Below are 23,410 nucleotides of genomic sequence, written 5' to 3'. Positions count from 1 at the left end.
GGTGAGTCCAATTGAATTTCAGCCCACACCTGTCTCAGTGTGTTTGTCAACTGTGCACAGAAAAGGCTTGTAATTAAATATGTTGGGTTTCAAATATGTTTTGATCCAGCATGTGGTCCATGTGCATGTGTATGTTTCTTCATGGCCCAATATACAATACCAGTCAAAAGTTTGAACACACCTACTCATTCAAGGGTTTTTCTTTATGTTTATTATTTTCTACATTGTAGAATAATAGTGAAGACATCAAAACTATGAAATAACACATATGGAATCATGTAGTAACCAAAATCTTACTACATGTGTTAAACAAATCAAAACATATTTTATATTTGAGATTCTTCAAAGTAGCCACCCTTTGCCTTGATGACAGCTTTGCACACTCTTGGCATTCTCTCAACCAGCTTCATGAGGTAGTCACCTGGAATGCATTTCAATTAACAGGTGTGCCTTGTTAAAAGTTAATTTGTGGAATTAATTCCTACTTAATGCGTTTGAGCCAATCAGTTGTGTTGTGACAAGATAGGGGTGGTATACAGAAGATAGCCCAATTTGGTAAAAGACCAAGTCCATATTATAGCAAGAACAGCTCAAATAAGCAAAGATAAATGACAGTCCATCATTACTTTAAGAAATGAAGGTCAGTCAATACGGATCATTTCAAGAACTTTGAAAGTTTCTTCAAGTGCAGTCGCAAAAACCATCAAGCGCTATGATGAAACTGGCTCTCATGAGGACCGCCACAGGAAAGGAAGACCCAGAGTTACCTCTGCTGCAGAGGATAAGTTCATTAGAGTTACCAGCCTCAGAAATTGCAGCCTAAATAAATGCTTCACAGAGTTCAAGTAACAGACACATCTCAACATCAACTGTTCAGAGGGGACTGCGTGAATCAGGCCTTCATGGTCTAATTGCTGCAAAGAAACCACTACTAAAGGACACCAATAATGAAGAAGAGACTTGCTTGGGCCAAGAAACACAAGCAATGGACATTAGACCTGTGGAAATCTGTCCTTTGGTCTGATGAGTCCAAGTTGAGATTTTTGGTTCCAACCGCCGTGTCTTTTTGAGGCGCAGACTAGGTGAACGGATGATCTCCGCATGTGTGGTTCCCACCTTGAAGCATGGAGGAGGAGGTGTGATGGTGTGGGGGTGCTTTGCATTCTGCAGCGATACGCCATCCCATCTGGTTGGCGCTTAGTGGGACTATAATTAGTTTTTCAACAGGACAATGACCCAACACACCTCCAGGCTGTGTAAGGACTATTTTACCAAGAAGGAGAGTGATGGAGTGCTGCATCAGATGACCTGGCCTCCACAATCATCCGACCTCAACCCAATTGTGATGGTTTGGGATGAGTTGGACCGCAGAGTGAAGGAAAAGCAGCTAACAAGTGCTCAGCATATGTGGGAACTCCTTCAAGAGTGTTGGAAAAGCATTCCAGGTGAAGCTGGTTTGAGAGATTGCCAAGAGTGTGCAAAGCTGTTATCAAAGTAAAAGGTGGCTACCTTGAAGAATCTTAAATGTAAAATATATTTTGATTTGTTTAACACTGTTTTGGTTACTACATGACTCCATATGTGTTATTTCATAGTTTTGATGTCTTCACTATTATTCTACAATGTAGAAAATAGTAAAAGTAAAGAAAAACCTTGAACGAGTAGGTGTGTCCAAACTTTTGACTGGTACTGTATATACTTCATATGAAAGTAAAACAACTGTGTCAGGTCCTTACAGTTGTAGTAGATCACAATGTCCCAAATAATAAGAATAATACTACTAATAATACATGTGATATAATTCGTATATTAACACAATGTATTCATATTTAATCATACATGTTTAGCCCTATTATTTTATTATTATTATTATTATTGAACAAGCTGCTGAAGATCTATTGCCAGCGCTTAGTTTCTTCCCATCCTACTGAAACCCGAGAGGAGAGAGAGTGCATTGCATCACTACCCACTCGCCATCCATCCCATCTCCTCTTTACAGTACCAAAACATATGGTGGAAAAATCATCACATCTGCCGGGACGCACGACAACAATAGACAGCATCTAGCCCAAGAGAACCGGGGCGTCCATCATGTTTGCTGTCCAGAGCTCCATGAGGCTGTGAGCGCCGTCGTGATTTTTGACACGGGGTACCATCACGGCAGCCGAGGATTCTTCTCGCGACTGTCTGGGCTCTCCATCGAGTGGGGAAGATGGCCGCCATGAAAATTTTAACCAGCAGTGGGCTGTTCTTAGCGTTATGTGCGTTGGGGTTGCTAGCCATGGCAATCTGCACCGACTATTGGTATGAGACAGATGCGCGGAGACACCGAGAAAGGTGTAAAAACTACGCCAACAAGAGAAACGACCCGGGGTACATCTACATCTCAAATAGCAATCTCCCCCTCCAGATGCCCCCAAATGGCATTGTAAGGAAAGGTAACGGTCCAAGTGCCGGAGCTCAGCCTCTTATTAGGGAAAAACGGCACTTTCTGGTCGCAGCATCAGCTATGGAGTCCCACTGCAATCGCCAGTTCAATTCAACCATATCTGGGCTCTGGAGAAAGTGTCTTCGAGATGGATTTGACCTGGAGACAGAGGACCTCATATATAAAGGTAAGGATGCTACAGCTAATAGCCTACATCAGGCCCTGGTGTTATGTGGTGCTGAAGCTGCTCACTGAGTGTAAGCATGTTGCTCAGATCCAAGCTCAACATGATCATATTGATACACTGGGCATGGGATTAATTGATGCTCGTAACTGTCACTGTAGGGCCGTTGCCATAATAATATTTTACAAGAGCGGCTTTTGTTCATCATTGTAAACTACAGTAGCCTACAGTAAATAATCTAGATGGGAATGCCAGTAGTGTCCGTGACGCCGAAGACGTGACACCTCCGTATTTTTTACGCTTTGTGGACAGCTCTGTCCATGGTGCTGAATTTAATTTAGGCTTTGCGACCAGCCCGTTTGCCTTGCAGTAGCACACTATGGCGGAGGAAGGGGGTCTTCCCTTGTAAAAGCGAAAAGGTTTTGTCTCAGGTGCTATTTGGACATTTCGATTTTGCTGAGTGCATTTGGCATCTGTTACATTAAAATACTAGATAATGTGTTATGGGTGATGGGTCGACTGCCACGGGGGAGACCGAGAGAAGAGCAAAGACTGAATTATTGATAAACATCCTGGTTCGTGGGAATTTGAGCTGCAGGAGAGAAAATCACAGTGCATGGAACTCTCGCAGAACGGCCTCGTCCGATACATAAGATCAGGGTTTTCTGTGCAATGCAATGAGGCGTTCATGCCTGACAACTCTGAGATTCTGATGAATAATGAGAGCACGAAAGCATCAATGTTATCATAAACACAGTACCTTCATTCAAGGGAAATTCAGGATACTGAACATTTTGGAGAATTCTCCAGAAATTGTAGCATGTTTGTTTACCAGGATGTTTTCCTAATGTATTCAATCAGGCCTAAGAGGACAGTGAAAACATAAATGTTCTTGGGTTGTTCCACGAAAATAGTGCCTTTTGCATCCCTTTGATATTTGAATTAGAAATTATGCACCAATGTTGAATTTTAAAAGCCTGTTATATTAAATGAAGTGCCCTTTAATATAGACCACATGGAGAATTCAATACATCAGATATTTTATAAGAATACAATTCAGCATTTTGATGTGTCCCTCTGTGCACCCTCTGTGACTTCTAGGAAGATTTTAACCCCTTAACCCCAAAATGTATCCAAGTTTTCAGCATCATTGTAAAGCCCTAATTATTTTGTTGCTTTGAAAAAGTCATTTCTGAAGATTATTATTTATTTCATGTGATTAGTGATTCATTTACGTTTGTCCCTCATTTTGTTATTCTGGATGGCCAGCTAAGATCAATGACAAGCTGCCATGTGGGGAATTGTAGGTGGCTCGTTTCAGCTAGTTTGATCTTGTTCTTGATACCATGTCTTGTTTTGAGGTGTTTTGACTGATGTCATGTCTATGCTAATATGGCCAAAATGTGCTAGCTAGCTAACCAACAACTGTAACGATGTATTGAGAGACAACAAGTAAGTGCTCATTATGCAAATGTATTTGTTTTCAATAAACATTGGAGAGGAAATATAGTTTACATGTTGTCAACAATCTAAGCCAACCCTGTCTGTTTTGCCCCATAGTTGCGTATGCATCGGTTTTGTTAAACAACCAACCCATCTATAGTAAAATCATAGTGTAAAAACAGGTGAGCTGGTTCAAATTTTTTTGCCCCTTTTCTGGTATTTTGTGGTGGAAAACTGAGCGGGTCGAGCATAACACGTCAACCCTAGAACTGTTTTAACAATGTAATTTTTTGGGTGAAACTTGCATTTAGTTTCCATTCCCTGTTTCACACAACAATCTTCCATTCCCCCTGTGATACGTGGATGTATGGCTGATTTAAGATTAAATCTTCAACCCTGTGATTCAATGCTACATGTATGGCATGACAACAAACAACAGATTAGTTGGCTAAAGCACAAACAGATCTGGCTACCACAAGACTGTGAGACCAGAGCACATTAAAAGTGATTAATTTGGCCAATACTATAGATTCTCCTCAGTAACTGGGACATGGAACCCAATCCAGCAATGTCTATTTCATCCCTCAGGCTGCTATAGTTCCATATGAGGTTGTGAACTGTTGGCTCCATGTTTTAGCCTGCATACAGTACTTTTGACTTCCTTAGCTTCCGTAGCTGAATGTTTGCAGCTGAAGTTCAGGTGTGACTTTTGACAACTCTATCACATTTGGTGGGTCAATACCAACGTTTTGGTGATATCCCTGCCTCAACATTGGGTTCTCACATTTGATGACTTGTTTTTGCTGCCTTTGACTTAAAATTGATCAAACAATAAAAGCGAGTAGGTAGCCAGATCTACTACTGAGCAAGTGCTTAGTAAATTGGTCTCCATCCATTGCTCTTGGTCTTGAGGCTCACACAATGTTAGATTTTGCAGAAGTAGTCATGGGATATAAATGTCTCACCGCTCATCTGGATGACGTGTGCTTCCCCACCTGACATGAGAACAATGAATTATGGATTTCTGTACTCTGAACAGAGTGAACTCAATGCTAAGGCCTTTTCAAACCCTTTTTTGAACATTATCACTTGTTCATGTTTTCCTTTTTGATTCTTCCTCTTGTTTATGCCAGAACCATATAGCCATTTCCATCGATGGTGACTGACTAGGCTTTATGGCAGGGGTCTTATTCCACACTTAAAAAATCACGTCACAAACATATTCCAGCATAAATCTCCCTTCTCCCTGATAACAATTTATCGATCTAACAAGTAACTGTTGGTAAATGAACTACAATGATTAGAGAAAACAACATCCTGGAATATGTGAAGATATTTGCAATAATAATATGTCATTTGAGCATAGGTGTCTATCTCATCACAGTGATATGATGAAACAGTAATGCAACTCTCTACTCTTCCTGTTGGTATAATTGGTCTGGATACCCACCTCGCACTGAGAGAGCCTAATTAGAGGCTGATCTACATGAATGATGCCGGATGCTGTTTCTGCTCTGAATCACAGCTAGCTGTCTCTCACGTTGAGAGGCACACTGAGGATATTGCATGACGACGTCATTCACAGTGACACAAAGGACTCATAACAATGTTCTGTTTTAGAACTACCGTAGTGTCTACATGCTTAACTGAGCCACCATATTCAGTGTGGTTGAGTATTTTGTCTGCAAAGCAGCCTGTTTTATCAAGATCTTATCAAGACTGTGTTTCTATCCTAATCATAAAATATTTTCTTCAGGATTGATTCAGCGGTGCATCCCAGTCAAGTATCATTACTCTTCCTCCATCCTTCCGCGGAATTTACCCATCAACATCACCAAGACCATCCGTCAGGATGAGTGGCATGCACTCCGTAAGTCTGAGCCTGTCTCTGTCTAATGGCTGTCTTACTGGCTGTACAGTATGTCTGGACTCTCCCTGGGTTCAATCCTTTTCTCTGTCTATCTCTCTAGTTCTCTTTCTCTCTAACTGTTATCTCAGGATCAAATACATTTAAAGTGGCGGCCATTGAGAGCAATAGTAATAAAACCAATCCTCTCAATTTCATCTTCTTGTTATCGCTGTTCACCCCTCCCTGTCGCCCTCTCTAGTTCTGAGATCCTTCAAAAAGATAAGGAAAACGACATGGTTCTGTGAAGGAAGTGACAGGGATTTGTAAGGGTGTATGGCTCTATTTATGGCAGGAATATTTTGGTATATCATATGCTGTGAATATGATTGTGCAGGCATTGCATTTCTGTGCTGTGCATGCTGTAGATCCCACTAGGCCTTCTGCTCTGATCTCCACTGTTCTTTGTCCACTAAATGATGGAGGTGTGTGTCTGTTGGTGCAGATCTACGCAGGATGACGGCTGGCTTTGTGGGCATGGCCGTGTCCATCATCCTGTTTGGCTGGATTATCGGAGTGCTGGGCTGCTGTCAGCAGCATGACCTCATGCAGTATGTAGCTGGACTACTCTTTCTCATGGGAGGTAAGAGCTGGCACCTCTCTCTGTTTGGTGTGTGTGTGTGTCTGTGTGTGTGCATGTGTGTGTTTGTTTGATGCATTGTGTAGACTACAGTAGTTGTGGGTATATGCGCTTGTGTGTGAGAGAGCTATATGTGTGAACATATATAGGTTTATATAATAAGGCATACAAGAAACACATGACATCTCTGTTTTACATCTCTGTAAAACTCATGACATCTCTGGAGTGTAAAGATGTTACCATCTATTGTCTGGCTGACCCACTAGGCCTACCAACATAGGAATGACATAATATGTTAATTAAAGTTGCTGTGAATGATTTAGCAGTGAATCCCATACGTTTCCGTTTCTCTCCTTGTCCTCCCTCAGGAACATGCTGTATCATCTCCCCTGTGTACGTGTGTGGCAGGCATCAACTTTGAGCTGTCCCGCTACCCACGCTACATGTATGGCCTCCCAGAGGATATTAGCCATGGCTACGGCTGGTCCATGTTCTGTGCCTGGGGAGGCTTAGGCCTCACTCTGCTGGCTGGATTCCTGTGCACCCTGGCCCCATCCCTAAGCACCCCCTCCCGCACAACCGTCCACAAGCCCAGGCAGGAGAACGGAACCGTGTGATGGGACCGTGTGACTGGCCCACAGAGTGCACAAGGAAGCAACACCCATCCAACCTCATCCAACGTTGTTGTCCAACCACCATCTCACCTCATCCCCTTTCCCTGTCCATACCACCCCTGTCATCCATCTGAATCAAGAGTTTACCAGATAAATTGTACATGGGAGAACAGAGCAAAGACAAACCACACCAAACTGAACTATTTACTGTACATCTAAAACACACAGAGTAATGGCCCCCAGAATACTTTGGGACATGGCAAGACCTTTTTGTTGTTAAACGTTTGACTACTAACTCTATGGCAGCCTAAAGGCGACTGTTTGTCTGTTTTTTTTTCAAGAGGAATTGTCTTAAAATGGTGCTCTCTTTTTAACACCAAACAACACAAGCACACACTCCAAGAGCTTAGAAAGAAACAACAAACATCTCTAAATGGAACAAACCTACAAACAAGAAAATGTGGCAGAGCATCCTGTCATCATTCCTCTTTTAGTCGGGTGGTCTGTACTGTGTTTGTTATTGTTCGCAACGAAAAATTATGCTGGCATAAACTGTCCATTGTTTTGAATCCGCTGACTGATATCAAGCATTATCCCTGGGAAGGACTTTACAGCTTAAGCCTAAAACCTGCTCCTTGCGGCAGAGGACCAAGAGCACAAAATGGAAATGGCAGTGGTGGAACAGCAAGATAAAATACAGAACTGCGCTTTTGAAGAGCATATCTTTCAGCGCTTCTATGATTCAGTATGTACAAATGCATCTCTACGTAGATTCAGGTCATTGTTTGTATAAAGTAACTCTTGAATAAGAATGTTTTTTTTTCTGTTTGTTTCGAGGTAACAATGGCGATTTGGGTCTTCAGTGATGTTGTTTGCTGGAATAAATGGTATGCTTCATGATTAGAAGAATAAGAGTGATTGCAAGGTGCAGTAAGTACTGTTTGAGAGTAGCAGAGGCAGTTAAAGGCCCAGTGCAGTCAAACATGTGATTTGTCTGTGTTATATATTTCCACACTATGAGGTTGGAATAATACTGTGAAATTGTGAAAATTATGATAATGCCATTTTAGTGTAAGAGCTGTTTGATTAGTTTTCCCCTCCCCACTCAGACCACTCCCAGACAGTCTTAGCAAAATTCTTGCCTGAGAAATTGCTCTTTGCTAAGAAGCTATTTTTGTTTCTTTCTGACCATTTTAATTGATAACAATCACAGTAAGGTACTTAATTGTTACCTGGAAATGATTTGATATTGAAATATAAACGGCTGCTTTGGACCTTTAAGTAACAGTAAGTATTGTATGTTGAAGGACTGGGTTCAATGAAAAATTGTTTTAACCTTCTGGTAACACATTCAAACTTAGAAACAATGACAGACAGTAATTTATAGTTATAAGTGACAGGATTTGGCAGGAATTGAACAGCAGACAACAGTGTTGGACTTGCATTTAATGTATTCTGCCACAAAAACCTTCACATAGCACAATACATTGTAGCAAGTATCAATGCATGGAGTGATTTGGTTTGTGTGAATTGCTGTAAAATGCAGGTTTTTGCACAGCATAGATTCCCAAAGCTTCTGTTAAAGTTAATAATTGAATCCATGTCTTATTCAACAGAACATTTCTGTTACTATTCTTCTGTAAGTGAAAATGGGTGATGTTGAGATTTACATTGAGATAGCAGTAGGGCTGTGAAAAGTCATACTTAATGTTTACATCAGTAACACCACTGGGATGTTGTTTTTTCCAGTCTACCAATCCTTCTCTCCTCTCGTTTGAGGCAGGGGTGTCTGCTCTTGCCCATAGCTGTTCTCTGTATTCTTCCTCAGTAGGGGGGAAACTAGGAATCAGCTTAGGTCTCTTGGAGACAAGACCAAATATGTGGTATCTTGTAAGCAGACAACGTGATGTCCTGTTAAAAGCACCATCTGCATCACTTGAGCATGAAGTATCCTTATTGAGTCGACCACTTTCCTGCAAGTGGGCTGAATTAATTGAGGGAGCTCACCATTTCTTAATTTCAGTGCCACTTTTGCCCCAGGCAACAGGCAGTCTTACTGGCCCTTTGCAGTTTTCTGAGTCCCCTTTGCAATTCATAGAGACAAGGAGAGGTCAAAAGGCCCTCATTTGGGTAACATTGGATTAATGTACTCTGTAAGTGCACAGTTCTCACAGGACTTGAGAGGTATAATAATGATACAAGCACACTTGTGTATTACATAAAGGGTCTGGGATGAAACTCAGGCCATGTTGTGAGTTTGTTTGTGGCAGGTCTAGGTTCAGACAGGCTTTGGAGGCTAGCACTGCGCATGAATTAAGATGTAATTACAGGTAAGATGGAATTTATGTATTTTGTGAGTACAGAGTACTCAAGGAACACTGTTTTGTTACCTACATTTAAAAAAGCACACTCATTGTGACACTTTTTCAGCAGTGTTATGTGGTGAGGTGATGAGCTATAACCTTTCCAGTGAATTAGTATTTGACTGTAGATAAAAACATTGCCTCAAAGTGACTACAAAGTGAAACATCCAAACATTGTTACTACATGTAGCACCACCTCTGACTTGTGTATATTGGTGAGCTCATCCACAGTCTTCTCCTCCAGTTTATATCACCACATACAGTGAGGGAAAAAGTATTTGATCCCCTGCTGATTTTGTACGTTTGCCCACTGACAAAGACATGATCAGTCTATAATTTTAATGGTAGGTTTATTTGAACAGTGAGAGACAGAATAACAACAACAAAATCCAGAATAACGCATGTCAAAAATGTTATAAATTGATTTCCATTTATTGAGGGAAATAAGTATTTGATCCCCTCTCAATCAGAAAGATTTCTGGCTCCCAGGTGTCTTTTATACAGGTAACGAGCTGAGATTAGAAGCACTCTTAACGGGAGTGCTCCTAATCTCAGATTGTTAACTGTATAAAAGACACCTGTCCACAGAAGCAATCAATCAATCAGATTCCAAACTCTCCACCATGGCCAAGACCAAAGAGCTCTCCAAGGATGTCAGGGACAAGATTGTAGACCTACACAAGGCTGGAATGGGCTACAAGACCATCGCCAAGCAGCTTAGGTGAAAGGTGACAACAGTTGGTCCGATTATTCGCCAAATGGAAGAAACACAAAATCTCCTCGGCCTGGGCCTCCATGCAAGATCTCACCTCGTGGAGTTGCAATGATCATGAGAACGGTGAGAATCAGCCCAGAACTACACGGGAGGATCTTGTCAATGATCTCAAGGCAGCTGGGACCATAGTCACCAAGAAAACAATTGGTAACACACTACGGTCAGATGAGACCAAAATGGAGCTCTTTGGCATCAACTCAAATCGCCGTGTTTGGAGGAGGAGGAATGCTGCCTATGACCCCAAGAACACCATCCCCACCGTCAAACATGGAGGTGGAAACATTATGCTTTGGGGGTGTTTTTCTGCTAAGGGACAGGACACACCGCATCAAAGGGACGATGGACGGGGGCCATGTACCGCAAATCTTGGTGAGAACCTCCCTTCCTCAGCCAGGGCATTGAAAATGGGGTGGTGGATTCGTATTCCAGCATGACAATGACCCAAAACACACCGGCCAAGGCAACAAAGGAGTGGCTCAAGAAGAAGCACATTAAGGTCCTGGAGTGGCCTAGCCAATCTCCAGACCTTAATCCCATAGAAAATCTGTGGAGGGAGCTGAAGGTTCGAGTTGCCAAACGTCAGCCTCAAAACCTTAATGACTTAGAGAAGATCTGCAAAGAGGAGTGGGACAGAATCCCTCCTGAGATGTGTGCAAACCTGGTGGCCAACTACAAGAAACATCTGACCTCTGTGATTGCCAACAAGGGTTTTGCCACCAAGTAGTAAGTCATGGTTTGCAGAGGGGTCAAATACTTATTTCCCTCATTAAAATGCAAATCAATTTATAACATTTTTGACATGTGTTTTTCTGGATTTTGTTGTTGTTATTCTGTCTCTCACTGTTCAAATAAACCTACCATAAAAATTATAGACTGATCATTTCTTTGTCAGTGGGCAAACGTACAAAATCAGCAGGGGATCAAATACTTTCTTCCCTTACTGTAAGTACAGGTTTTGTCCCTTAGATCTCCAAACTGGCCAATGGTATTGAATGCATGGATAATTGGTACAAGAAACAGTACATGTATTGCAATTGCGTTGTTTGAATGATAATAAAGGTTTTGTTGCTAATTTGGTTGATAGAGAAAAACCTGGGTAGCATAGCAAGATTGCTGAAAAAGTTGTAAAATGGCCAAGTAAGAAAGAATGAGAGAAGGGATATGCACAATATACAACTTGTATGCAAAAGTGACAGCAAAATGCTTCTCTTATTGGGACTTCTAGTGTTTCATGAGGAACTGGAAAGTGTTCAATGTGAGCAATGTGGGACGCTGTGTACAAATGCCACAATTTCAAGTGGCACCTCTTGAAGTAGCACTGCTATGATTTTCTACAAGTCATTTATACTGGTTAAATCCACTGAGGATGGAGAAAGACGATAAAAATACATTATAGTCTCGCATGAGATCATTATGGTTAATTTATTTTAATGTATTCAAACTTGTGTCCATTTTTTAATCTAATTTATTTTACTGAAATAAAATGTAATTAATATACTATTCTGAAGACTGATGTACTGTATTATTAATGTATTTTAGATGTATAGTCATGTTATGTCATGACAGAAAACACTGAGCTTAGGTAAACCTCTCCCTGTGAACTGCCCATCTGGGCTTACAGTATTTCCCACTCATGGAGAGTATAATCAAATAGGCTATTATGGTTTTTGCAACCACTGCAGTAAAATTATGGTTGGACATATGGCACATTCAGAAAATGTTTTTTATTTTTCAGAGGAATTACATGATTTCACAATAAAAAAATAAAAACATTATCCATCTCAGTTTGCCTTTCATCAGTATGTAGCATATATTCATTCTCCAAACTAATACATCATTTATGAGGTTTTAAAAACAATCCCATGGATGTTGCTCTCATCTCTGTCAGTTAGTGAGCTGACAATGATTTACCTCCAAAATAAATGCTAGACTTAATTTAAGTGGACCTCAATGGATGAATTCCCTGTAATAATATTAGGCTGTGTTTAGACAGGCAGCGTCCAATTCTGATCTTTTTCCCACTAATGGGTCTTTTGACCAATCACAGATCTTTTCAGGTTAGATATTTTTAAGAGCTGGATCTGATTGGTCAAAAAGACCAATTAGTGAAGAAAGATAAGAATTGGCTGCCTGTCTAAACTACAGCCATAGAGGCTAAGAAACCCTGGTCTAAGTGTTGCTTGTACCATCTATTGCTTATGACACTTGCCACCTAGAGGAGAGTTGGGTCTTTTCTGGCTGTGTCTCAGTCATGTGTCTATTCCAGCAACGGAGGAAGAGTCAAGGCTGCGGGGTAGTAGGCTTCAACCATCAGACAACTGACTACAGATAAATTGATAGTTCACATGGGCACGAAAAAAGGCAAACATGAGATGTCATTACATGAGCATGGCATGATATTAAATCAGAGTACAAGACAAACATATTTCATAAATGATCCCTCTACTTCTATATCTTCTTCTCTCAGGGTACTATCAAAATATTTTATTGTACACTAAAATAATTCAGTGATAGAGAAATAGACTGGACAGTCTTGAGATGAGCCCTCATCCAATGTAGTAAAATACAATTATAAACACCATTACCTCTCAGCTATACTAGCCTTTTTCTGAATCAACTTTTTAAAGACTATGGGATAGGTTTTTTACAGGTAAGATAACTTTATCCAAACTAATCTTAAAATAACACCATACCGAGGTATTTTGTTGAATTCCTTTAGATGATAAAATATATACCTTTCTACATACAGTGGGGAAAAAAGTATTTAGTCAGCCACCAATTGTGCAAGTTCTCCCACTTAAAAAGATGAGAGAAGCCTGTAATTTTCATCATAGGTCACACAAAATCAACTATGACAGACAAATTGAGGAAAAAATTTCAGAAAATACATTGTAGGATTTTTAATGAATTTATTTGCTAATTATGGTGGAAAATAAGTATTTGGTCACCTACAAACAAGCAAGATTTCTGGCTCTCCAGACCTGTAACAACTTCTTTAAGAGGCTCCTCTGTCCTCCACTCGTTACCTGTATTAATGGCACCTGTTTGAACTTGTTATCAGTATAAAAGACACCTGTCCACAACCTCAAACAGTCACACTCCAAACTCCACTATGGCCAAGACCAAAGAGCTGTCAAAGGACACCAGAAACAAAATTGTAGACCTGCACCAGGCTGGGGAAGACTGAATCTGCACATAGGTAAGCAGCTTGGTTTGAAGAAATCAACTGTGGGAGCAATTATTAAGAAATGGAAGACATACAAGACCACTGATAATCTCCCTCGATCTGGGGCTCCACGCGCAAGATCTCACCCCCGTGGGGCTCAAAATGATCACAAGAACGGTGAGCAAAAAATCCCAGAACCACACAGGGGGACCTAGTGAATGACCTGCAGAGAGCTGGGACCAAAGTAACAAAGCCTACCATCAGTAACACACTCGCCGCCAGGGACTCAAATCCTGCAGTGCCAGACGTGTCCCCCTGCTTTAAGCCAGTACATGTCAGGCCCGTCTGGTTTGCTAGAGTGCATTTGGATGATCCAGAAGAGGATTGGGAGAATGTCATATGGTCAGCTGAAACCAAAATACTAACTTTTTGGTAAAAACTCAACTAAATCGTGTTTGGAGGACAAAGAATGCTGTGAGTTGCATTCAAAGAACACCATACCTACTGTGAAGCATGGGGTGGAAACATCATGCTTTGGGGCTGTTTTTATTCAAAGGACGACTGACTGCGATCCGTGTAAAGGAAAGAATGAGTGGGCCATGTATCGTGAGATTTTGAGTGAAACCTCCTTCCATCAGCAAGAGGCATTGAAGATGAAACGTTCAGCATGACAATGATCCCAAACACACCGCCGGGCAACGAAGGAGTGAGCTTAAGAAGCATTTCAAGGTCCTGGAGTGGCCTAGCCAGTCTCCAGATCTCAACCCCATAGGAAAATCTTTGGAGGAGTTGAAAGTCCTGTGTTGCCCAGCGACAGCCCCAAAACATCACTGCTCTAGAGGAGATCTGCATGGAGGAATGGGCCAAAATACCAGCAACAGTGTGTGAAAACCTTGTGAAGACTTACAGAAACGTTTGACCTGTGTCATTGCCAACAAAGGAGTATATAACAAAGTATTGAGAAACTTTTGTTATTGACCAAATACTTGGTTCTTCCACCATAATTTGCAAATAAATTCATTAAAATCCTACAATGTGATTTTCTGGATTTTGTTCTCATTTCCCTGTCTGTCATAGTTGACGTGTACCTATGATGAAAATTACGGCCTCTCATCTTTTTAAGTGGGAGAACTTGCACACATTGTGGCTGACTAAAGTACTTTTTTCCCCACTGTACATGTGAGCCTACTAAACCCAATTTACCAGAGATATACCTTTAGTCACTAGGCAATAGCTTTCATTCAAATACATCTCGAAAAAAAACATTGATATGCTCAGCATAACCAGGAAGCTTCCATTGCTAGGTTGTGGTGTCAGTTATCTGTTGGTGGTACATCGTTGAACGATTCATGTTTTTTTTTCTTGGCATGGTAGTGTGCACCCACCAACCATGTAGCTGTCTGATGACAGTGGTGAGAGGTCCTTCATGTTGGGGGACTTGCCTTTGGCCCGACAGGTCCTGACCGGGGTCACCGGTGGACTCGGCAGGGGGTCTGCCAGCTAGGTAACATCCCAAGGTCTCCCAGCCGCCTTGATGCGCACCATCACATGACGCTCATTCAGCATCTGCAGGGAAGAACAAGATTGAGGGGGATAGTCAGAGACAGAGACATTTGAGCAACTTTAACCAATTCAACCATATCACAACAAAAATACTTGTTTGTTGCTCATACATAGCTTGGGTTTTAAATCCCCTTCACCTGTGTCTGATTTCAAGTAGGCCAAGGCATAGTAACCTTGGAAAATGTTAACTTGATCCCCCTCCCCAGACTGAAACTGCTCTTTGAGCCAAGAGAAGATACCATTTCTAATCAAATACGTTTACCAGTTCCTTCTGCCTGTGTAACAGCCCTCATGAAAGTCAAATGATCTCTGAGCCATAGAAAGAGACAGCTTTGTCAAAATCTCATTAAGCCAAATGAAACACTGCCTCATGACGCCAGCTGAAGCACATGCAGTGGACTAATCCCAGACACATGCACGCATCCGGGTTACGCAGGCACGCAGACACTCACTCAGAGTACACAGCATTTGTAAATGGTAATTGGTGCTGAAGTCACCATGTACAGTGTTCCACTTAGAATACCCGTGATAGCAGGCAAACACTCTGAGAGATCAGCACTCTTTAAAACCAAGCCCTCAGACAACTACTGGCAAACACCTTCCTCTACACATCACCCGCTGGTCTAGTATGCAAACCTAGAACCTGCCATGGCAACAGCTCTCAAATAATACAGTCGGATTGTAAGAAAATGAAAGCAGCAAAATAGAGCCTGCTGTCTCTGTACAAAGCTGTAGCTCCACACAGACATCTAGGAATCCCAAGAGGCCTTGCCTGCGCCATCCGTCCTTCTGTCAACACCGGCCCACCTCCTTCCTTATCGCCCATAACCCCTTCATTATGGAGCCATCTAAGAATGTGATAATACAACCAGATTTACACTCCTGCTATACGCCTCCTGTCCTCCACTAACTGCATACTAATGGTGAGATGGATGATGGATGTGTAGTGAATTCACCCACACACAAGCACACCGTACACACAGACAATGCCTGGTAATCCCATTTACCAACCTAAGGAGCCCCTGAGACGTGATCTGCCTCAGCTGTCCACCGGCAGATTAAAATGTTATCGCTGACAGCGGGGTCAAGTTTGACATAACACACGAACACAAGGGTAAGAGAGAGGGAGTGGGAGGGGGAGCAGTGGAGGGAAACACCTATTTAGGTTTTTTCCCATTCATCAACTTAGGTTAGAGCTGTCCATACAAATGTGGGATACAAAAATACTGTAGGCTATAAGGATTTGTCTTTTTCAATAGTCTCCCTGAAGCTACCACATTTCAAGAGCTTTATGAGGGAAAATATATTATCTGGTTTACTGTATTTATTTAATTGCGATGTAGACAGAACACTAGTCAACTCAGAACACTAGTCAAAAATACGTTGCCCATGACCGCTATAACTCTCAAAACTAAAAATATTCACATAGTAAAATTATGCAGTAGACTTTCTCAGCAATTCTGCACAAACCCCCTGCGGCAGACATTTTCTTCTCTCTATATATAATCACATTCATTCTAACAGCCACTGCCCCCATTCACATGTGCCTTGACTACAGCCCCATAAGCTGACTGCTGGATTCCCCTGTGTCCTCCTTCCCTGGCAGCTCTATTGATTCTCTTTCCTCTCGTTTATTGTTGAAAGATTCATGAGAACGCTAATGAAGGAAGAGGCCTTCACCATCATCCACTAGGGGCCAGGCTTTCAGCCATTCCCTTCTGAGGAAATACTATTGTGATTGCATTGGTCATTACACTGAGAGGATGGAGTAATTGTATTGTATCATCTTATTTCGTGGGTATCATGACTTGGATAATGTATTCTACAAAAATAGAAAATTCAAAGTATCTCACTCTGGTGGGAGGATCTTGTCACGATGCAAAAAGGGCAGGGACTTCAATATAACCCTAACCACTGTCTCCTACCTATTCTTAAATGAAACAACTTTTTTTCCTTTTAGGTAATCCCATACGAACTTCAATGATTGCTTAATGGAGATATGTCTTCTTTTATAGCTGTCAGACCACTGGTAAAATATAAAGCAAACCAAACAAAGCTCCCTGTGTTCTGATGGAAATAGGAAGTCATGAAGTGAGATGTATTACGAGAGGTTTTAATTTCTCCCTTCTCTTCAGTGCCAGACAGACAGTTACCATCCCTGCTATAAAGCCTGGTGCTTAGTTGGGCTCAGGAGAAGAAAAGCCTTCCTTTCTTCAACAGCTGAGAATTCTGCATGGAACCCTGCAGGGCTAGCATACTGAAACATCTCCAGTGGAGAGAGGGGGTGTCATACCAGGCCAGGCTTCAATGAGCTGTCTGATTAAATCACACCACTAATGACTTGGTCTTAGTAATCAATAGATTCTGCTCTTTAAAAAGCCAAGCAAACATCACAGGACTCATACAGCCAGACAGACAGACAGACAGACAGGGGTTATCAGGGCCTGGTTAATTGGCCATTAATGGGCATCACTCCACACATACACACGGGTAACATCTTTACAGAGGAGTGGAATGGACTGTAGTCGCTCTATTCATACAGAGAAGAGAAGCGTGTTTTTTCAGTGATTGAGAGAAAGGACTGTGTACCCTGCAGGTAGTGCTGTACAGCAGCGGTCTTCAACCTTTTTCTTGCCCAGGGATCCCCCTCCTAGGCAACCAGCGACCCAGGGACCCCCATCATACAGTTAGTTGACATTAGAAAGAAAAATAAGATATCCTCTTTTCTGGTGTGGATGACAATAAAATGTATATATTTGTTCTTTTTTCACAATGCGATTTATTCTGTTGTTGCTAGCGATATTCGTAAACATTGAAATAATAAAATAAATGAATAATCACTTTTTTATTGTATTTATCTTTTTGCAGACCCCCTGCAGTACATGGGCCGTGGACCCCTGTTGAATACTCTCTGCTGTACAGTAATAACAGTTAGAATGGAGATGTTGGGCACACAGACAATCTAAAGTGAAAAAGGTAAGCTTAGCCTGGAAAAAGGTAATGTAGTCCATGTTGCTGTAATTAATTACATCTGTAATTAGCAGTTATGCTCAGGAAACCCCAGAAGACTAAAATATGCCAAAGTGTGTTTAGGGGGGGCATCCGGAATATCAGGAAAAATACAGAGCTTCAACAGACAAGCAGTTCACATGCAACCAAACCCCAGTCATATGACCTTGGTTGCCGAGAAACACTGAAGGATGAAAGAAAGGAAAACTACAATACCCTGACCATGAAACCTTCAGGGTAACGCATATTTCTCCATTTTGTAAATGTTTCATCCTAAACATACAGCCTCACTGAACTTGGCCATAAACCAACAACCTCCCCTTGGCTATCCAGCTTTTTATGACCTCCATTTTCTTTGATGTGGTGTAAGAGCATGTTTTCCCATGTTAGACATTTGACTATTTCTGAGAAACAGGTGTTCAGTGAGTCTAAGGCGGCCATTATATCTAAATGGGCAGTAAAAATAATGTGTCTGTTGCTCAGGGAAGAAAAATAGGAATGGAGTTGTAACTCAGCGTGTCAGCTTATTGACAAAGACAGCTAAATCACATCACCGTTAGTGAGTAACATATTCTAAGCCAATGGATTTCAATAAGATTAACTGAGCATTAAACGGTCTGCTGTTGGTGACCAATTGTCCCCAAAAGATGAGAAACAACATATCGGTTTGTTCTGTCTGCTCAGTGTGGACAGAAGGCAGACAATGCTACACTGTCAGTCAAGGCCATATAGGGAAAGCTTCCACTGAGGGACAATTGATACATTTCTGGTTCATTAAGCCCATAGAGTGCGACCCCATCCAATTGTTAGTAAATTTTCTGTGGAATTGAATAGTCCATTTCAGAATATATTAGACATGGAGCAACTAAAGGCAAAATACACATTTCACTCAATCAAGTATTACATTTTAATTTCACATTATAGCTAAAGATTTCACTTTTTGTTTAACAAAATAATATAGAATAACATATTTGTAAGACACATTCAATACATATTTATGACATATCAGGTAATACAAACCTGGGCTGTTTTAATAAGACTTTTTCCCATTAGAAGGTGTGAACTCAGTCTACCCTTGCCAAGCAACCCTGTATCCCATGCGACTTTGCCTGGAACAAGTCTTCTCTACAGAACCCCCACTTATTGCAGCTTAGTGCAGCAAACATGCCCTCATTGCTCAATATTCTGAATATATGTCAAATCAACATTCTTAAATATCACTTGATTAAAAACAACCACATAAGGAAATGTAAGGAATGTAATATGTTGGTAGTAAGTCAATACCAACTAATTAAATTCCTTATTTCCTTATGTGGTTGTTGGTTCTTAAATTAATGTTTTATGTCCGTACAGTATGTGTCCTATACATTATGTTGTCACTCACTGCTGTATAGCAAAATATAAATCTAATCTACTCTGTTTATTCCTTTGAGGAAGGGGTGTAGACATACCCTATTAGAGGACCTTCTCCCACACGGTAGCGGCTTTAGATGCTTCTCCTCAGGACTTGGTGGGGGCAGCTGCAGTGAGCCGTTCTTGATGATTTCCTCACTGAACACAAAACATCTCCTCAATAAGCAAGCAAAACAAACCTCCTCCTACCCTATTTTACGCATTATCAACGCTAAATGTTTGATAAACGCTTGGGGAGGAAGTCTCTGTGCTAGACTAGATCAATACTTAAGATCTTTCCTACGATACAGTCAGTGGGGCTAAATCCCTATTCTTGCATTTCTCATTTTGAGGTTAATTCATGGTTATTTTAGGCTATTTGAGTACCTACAATGTCATCCACAGTTCATGTGTTACATTTTTCGATGATTTGCTTGGATGATTGTGAGGGAGGGGGTGAGGGTTGGGATGGAATGACGGCAGTGATGGAGGATGTGAAGGAGGTGGTGGAGGGGGGACAGGGGTTTCTGTACGGCTCAGGGCTGAGATAGGATCTGTGGTTGGTGTTGTGGGAGGGTTCTGATGGAGGTTGTACGTGGTACGATGGGTTTGAGTGAGTATTTGTGGTTATGAGATGAGATGGAAGTTGGAGGAGTGGGTCTATTGCGTTGGACTGGGTGGTGGGGTTACAGAAGCAGGGGGTGCAGGGGGTGCAGGGGTGCAGGGGGGGTAGAGCACGGAGCAGCGGTAAGATTAAGGGAGACTTGTGGGTGGGGGGGGGGGGGAGAGGCCAGAGGTGATGATTGGGATAGAGACCCTGCCTCCTCCCTCTCTATCTCCCTCTCTATCTCCCTCTCCCTTCACCAACCCTGGGGACTCCACACCATCTAGGGGGCGAGTCGTGTACACCCTTTAACAGTTTAAGAAAGATTCCATGAACTGGGGAAAGTGTTTCTCCTATTAATCTATTCTCTTTATGTAAAAGCTGAGGACATGAGCGGAGGGCTGGGAAAATACACAACACAATACCAAGTCAGTTCAATCTCAATTCAGCTCAATACACTAACAGTCTCAATTCTCAGGGCATGACTCTACAAGTGTCGATCTTTCCACAGAGATGCTGGCCCATGTTACTGTAATGCTTCCCACGTTGTGTCAAAGTTGGCTGGATGTCCTTTGATTGTACCATTCTTGATCACACCAAACTGTTGGGCATGAAAAACCCAGCGCGTTGCAGTTCTTGACCCACAAACCAGTGCACCTGGCACCTACTACCATACCCCTTCAAAGGCACTTACATTTTTTGTTGTGCAAGTCTAATATTTGTGAGTAATATTACACAGTCATACAACTCACCTGCTACAATCCTTCCCAGCTCCTTGACCTCCCGAGGCTGTTTGTGGAGCACCTGCCCATAAACACACCCAAACATATGTAATGGCTAACAATACTGTCATATTAATTATAAACCTGATGACATAACAGATTAAATGTGTTTATCCCTTAACAACATAAGACTGTCAATTCACACACAAACCAACCTTCATCCTGCCCCAAGTATTTGAATATGAGGATTTACAACAAAAATTGAATAAAGATTAAACCAATGTGTTCACATTTCAGGATCCACAAACACCACACACATACTACCCATTAACAATGAGTGTCATTCCAGCTGCCAAAAAGATGCATGAAAGATAAAACAGACATTATCTTTGTGGAAAATGGAAACAAAGCAGAATTCTGAATTTTAATTCATCACTCAGGAGGGTTATCCTTTCTCCAGCGCCCAAGCTATCTTTGAAGCTGAACTCAAATCCCCTGCAGCCGCCAACCGTGTGTAAAAAGCGTGGGCATGCAGGCTGAACCCGGCACCTCAATGCCTGTAATCATCAGTAGTCTTCAAAGTTAGGATCTCAAAAGTGAGTTAAAATACTTATCAAAACAAAATCATATCTTGTTTCTTAACATGGCATTTCAATTCACAGGGGACAGAGGATGTGGTTTAGCTTTGGAGGAAAGGAATCATAATATACCATGTTGAAATTAACTTCTCTCAGTAGCTTAACCTGAAAGGGAAGCACCACAAAAACACAAAAAAACGGGGAAAGGTTATGGTATTATTACAAATGTGTCCATCGTTACCCTTTGATCTTTGAAATTGTCAATAATTTCCTTGTCATTCCTCTGTTCTTAAATCCATCAGGGAAAAGGGAGGAGAGAAAGCAGGAATATAAGTAACATATGCCACTAAATACACAGTATACCTTCTTACATGTAGTTGTATCATTGAATTACACAAAATATAATCAATTATTACTATTTCAGTATGAATGACTTTAAAATTCCTGTTCACATGTTTTTCATCGGCAGGGACTGACTGGTCAGAATTGAAGGAATGATATGGCGCTAAATACAGGGAAAGTCTTGGGGAACCTGTTTCAGTCTTCAGAATTTAACTGGGACGAGGTTCACTTCCAGCAGACAATACCTACGCATACTGCTAAAAGCAACACTTCGAGTAGTTTAAGGGGAAGGAGCTGGAGCAGTTTTGCCTTGAAGAATGGAAAAAAAATCCCAGTTCTAATTCAACTTATGACTTACCCCAAACTTGCAGCTGTAATTGCTGCAAAGGTGGCTCTACAAAGTATTGACTTTGGGGGGAGTGTATTTATGTCTCAAGTTTTCATTTTTTTGTCTTATTTGTTGTTTGTTTCACAATAAAAATTATTTTGCATCTTCAAAGTGGTAGGCATGTTGTGTAAATCCAAATTATACAAACCCCCAAAAATCCATTTTAATTCCATGTTGTAAGGCAACAAAATAGGAAAAAATCCCAAGGGGGGTGAATACTTTCCCAAGACACTGTAACTGCAAGGTCTCCCATGTTCCTCAGGTACTAAGACCTCGAAGAAACGAGGTAATGAGGAACATTATCCAAAACAGAGGAATCCATCACATAAATTATCTAATAAAATCCAATTTTATTTTCAGATCCCAATCAACTGTACTTCAGTAATCTTATCAACTTCATGCATTAAAAATTTTAAGAAATATTTACTAAATAATAAATAAACAATATAAATACAAATAATAATGAAAAAAAATAACATTAAATAATACTTAAGAGCAACAATAAAAATAACAAATACCTATATACAGTGAAAAAAAGTATTTAGTCAGCCACCAATTGTGCACAGTTCTCCCACTTAAAAAATAGAAGTCTTACTTTCATCATATACACGTCAACTATGACAGACAAAATAGAAAAAAAAATCCAAAAATCACATTGTAGGATTTTTAATGAATTTATTTGCAAATTATGGTGGAAAATAAGTATTTGGTCAATAACAAAGTTTCTCAATACTTTGTTATATCCCTTTGTTGGCAATACTCGGTCAAGCTTTTCTGTGAAGTCTTCACAAGGTTTTCACACACTGTTGCTGTATTTTGGCCCATTCCTCCTTTCAAATCTCCTCTGAGCAGTGATTTTTGGGTTTCCTGGCACATACTTTCAACTCCCTCCAAATTTTCTATGGGGTTTCTTGGCTATCCCCTCCACTTATGCTTCTTCACCACTCCTTTACGTGTGTTTATCTTGTCAGTGCTGAGGGTCCCACCATTTCATCTTCAATCCCCTTGCTGATGAGGAGGTTTTCACTCAAAATCCATCTGCCCCATTACATTCTTTCCTTTACAGATCATTCCTGTCCCTTTGCAGAAAAACCCCCAAAGCATGTTGTTTCCACCCCCATCCTTCAATAGGTATTGTTCTTTGATTCAACTCACATTCTTTGTCCTCACCGTTGAGTTTTTACCAAAAAGTTATATTTTGGTTTCATCTGACCATATACATTCTCCCAATCCTCTTCTGATCATCCAAATGCACTCTAGCAAACTTCAGGGCGGGCCTGGACATGTACTGGCTTAAGCTTGGGGGGACCACGTCTGTCTCTGCAGGATTTGAGTCCCTGGGCGTAGTGTGTT

At 41.2% G+C, this 23,410-nt stretch overlaps 1 protein-coding gene across 1 annotated transcript; it reads left to right on the top strand.

Annotated features, from left to right (window-relative positions):
• Window positions 1–1,933: 1,933 nt before the first annotated feature.
• Window positions 1,934–7,519, top strand: LOC123485582 (transmembrane protein 178B-like). The gene is given in 5 exon segments (XM_045216588.1): window positions 1,934–2,615; window positions 5,812–5,925; window positions 6,407–6,544; window positions 6,910–6,929; window positions 6,931–7,519. Coding segments are annotated over 5 exon segments (903 nt in total). The 5' UTR covers window positions 1,934–2,212; the 3' UTR covers window positions 7,159–7,519.
• The last annotated feature ends 15,891 nt before the right edge of the window (window positions 7,520–23,410 follow it).

The sequence above is a fragment of the Coregonus clupeaformis genome, unplaced genomic scaffold (assembly GCF_020615455.1).
Source record: "Coregonus clupeaformis isolate EN_2021a unplaced genomic scaffold, ASM2061545v1 scaf0746, whole genome shotgun sequence".
NCBI classification, from domain to species: domain Eukaryota; kingdom Metazoa; phylum Chordata; class Actinopteri; order Salmoniformes; family Salmonidae; genus Coregonus; species Coregonus clupeaformis.
Note: the sequence above shows the minus strand (reverse complement) of the source record. Positions and strands in the feature narration are given on the sequence as shown.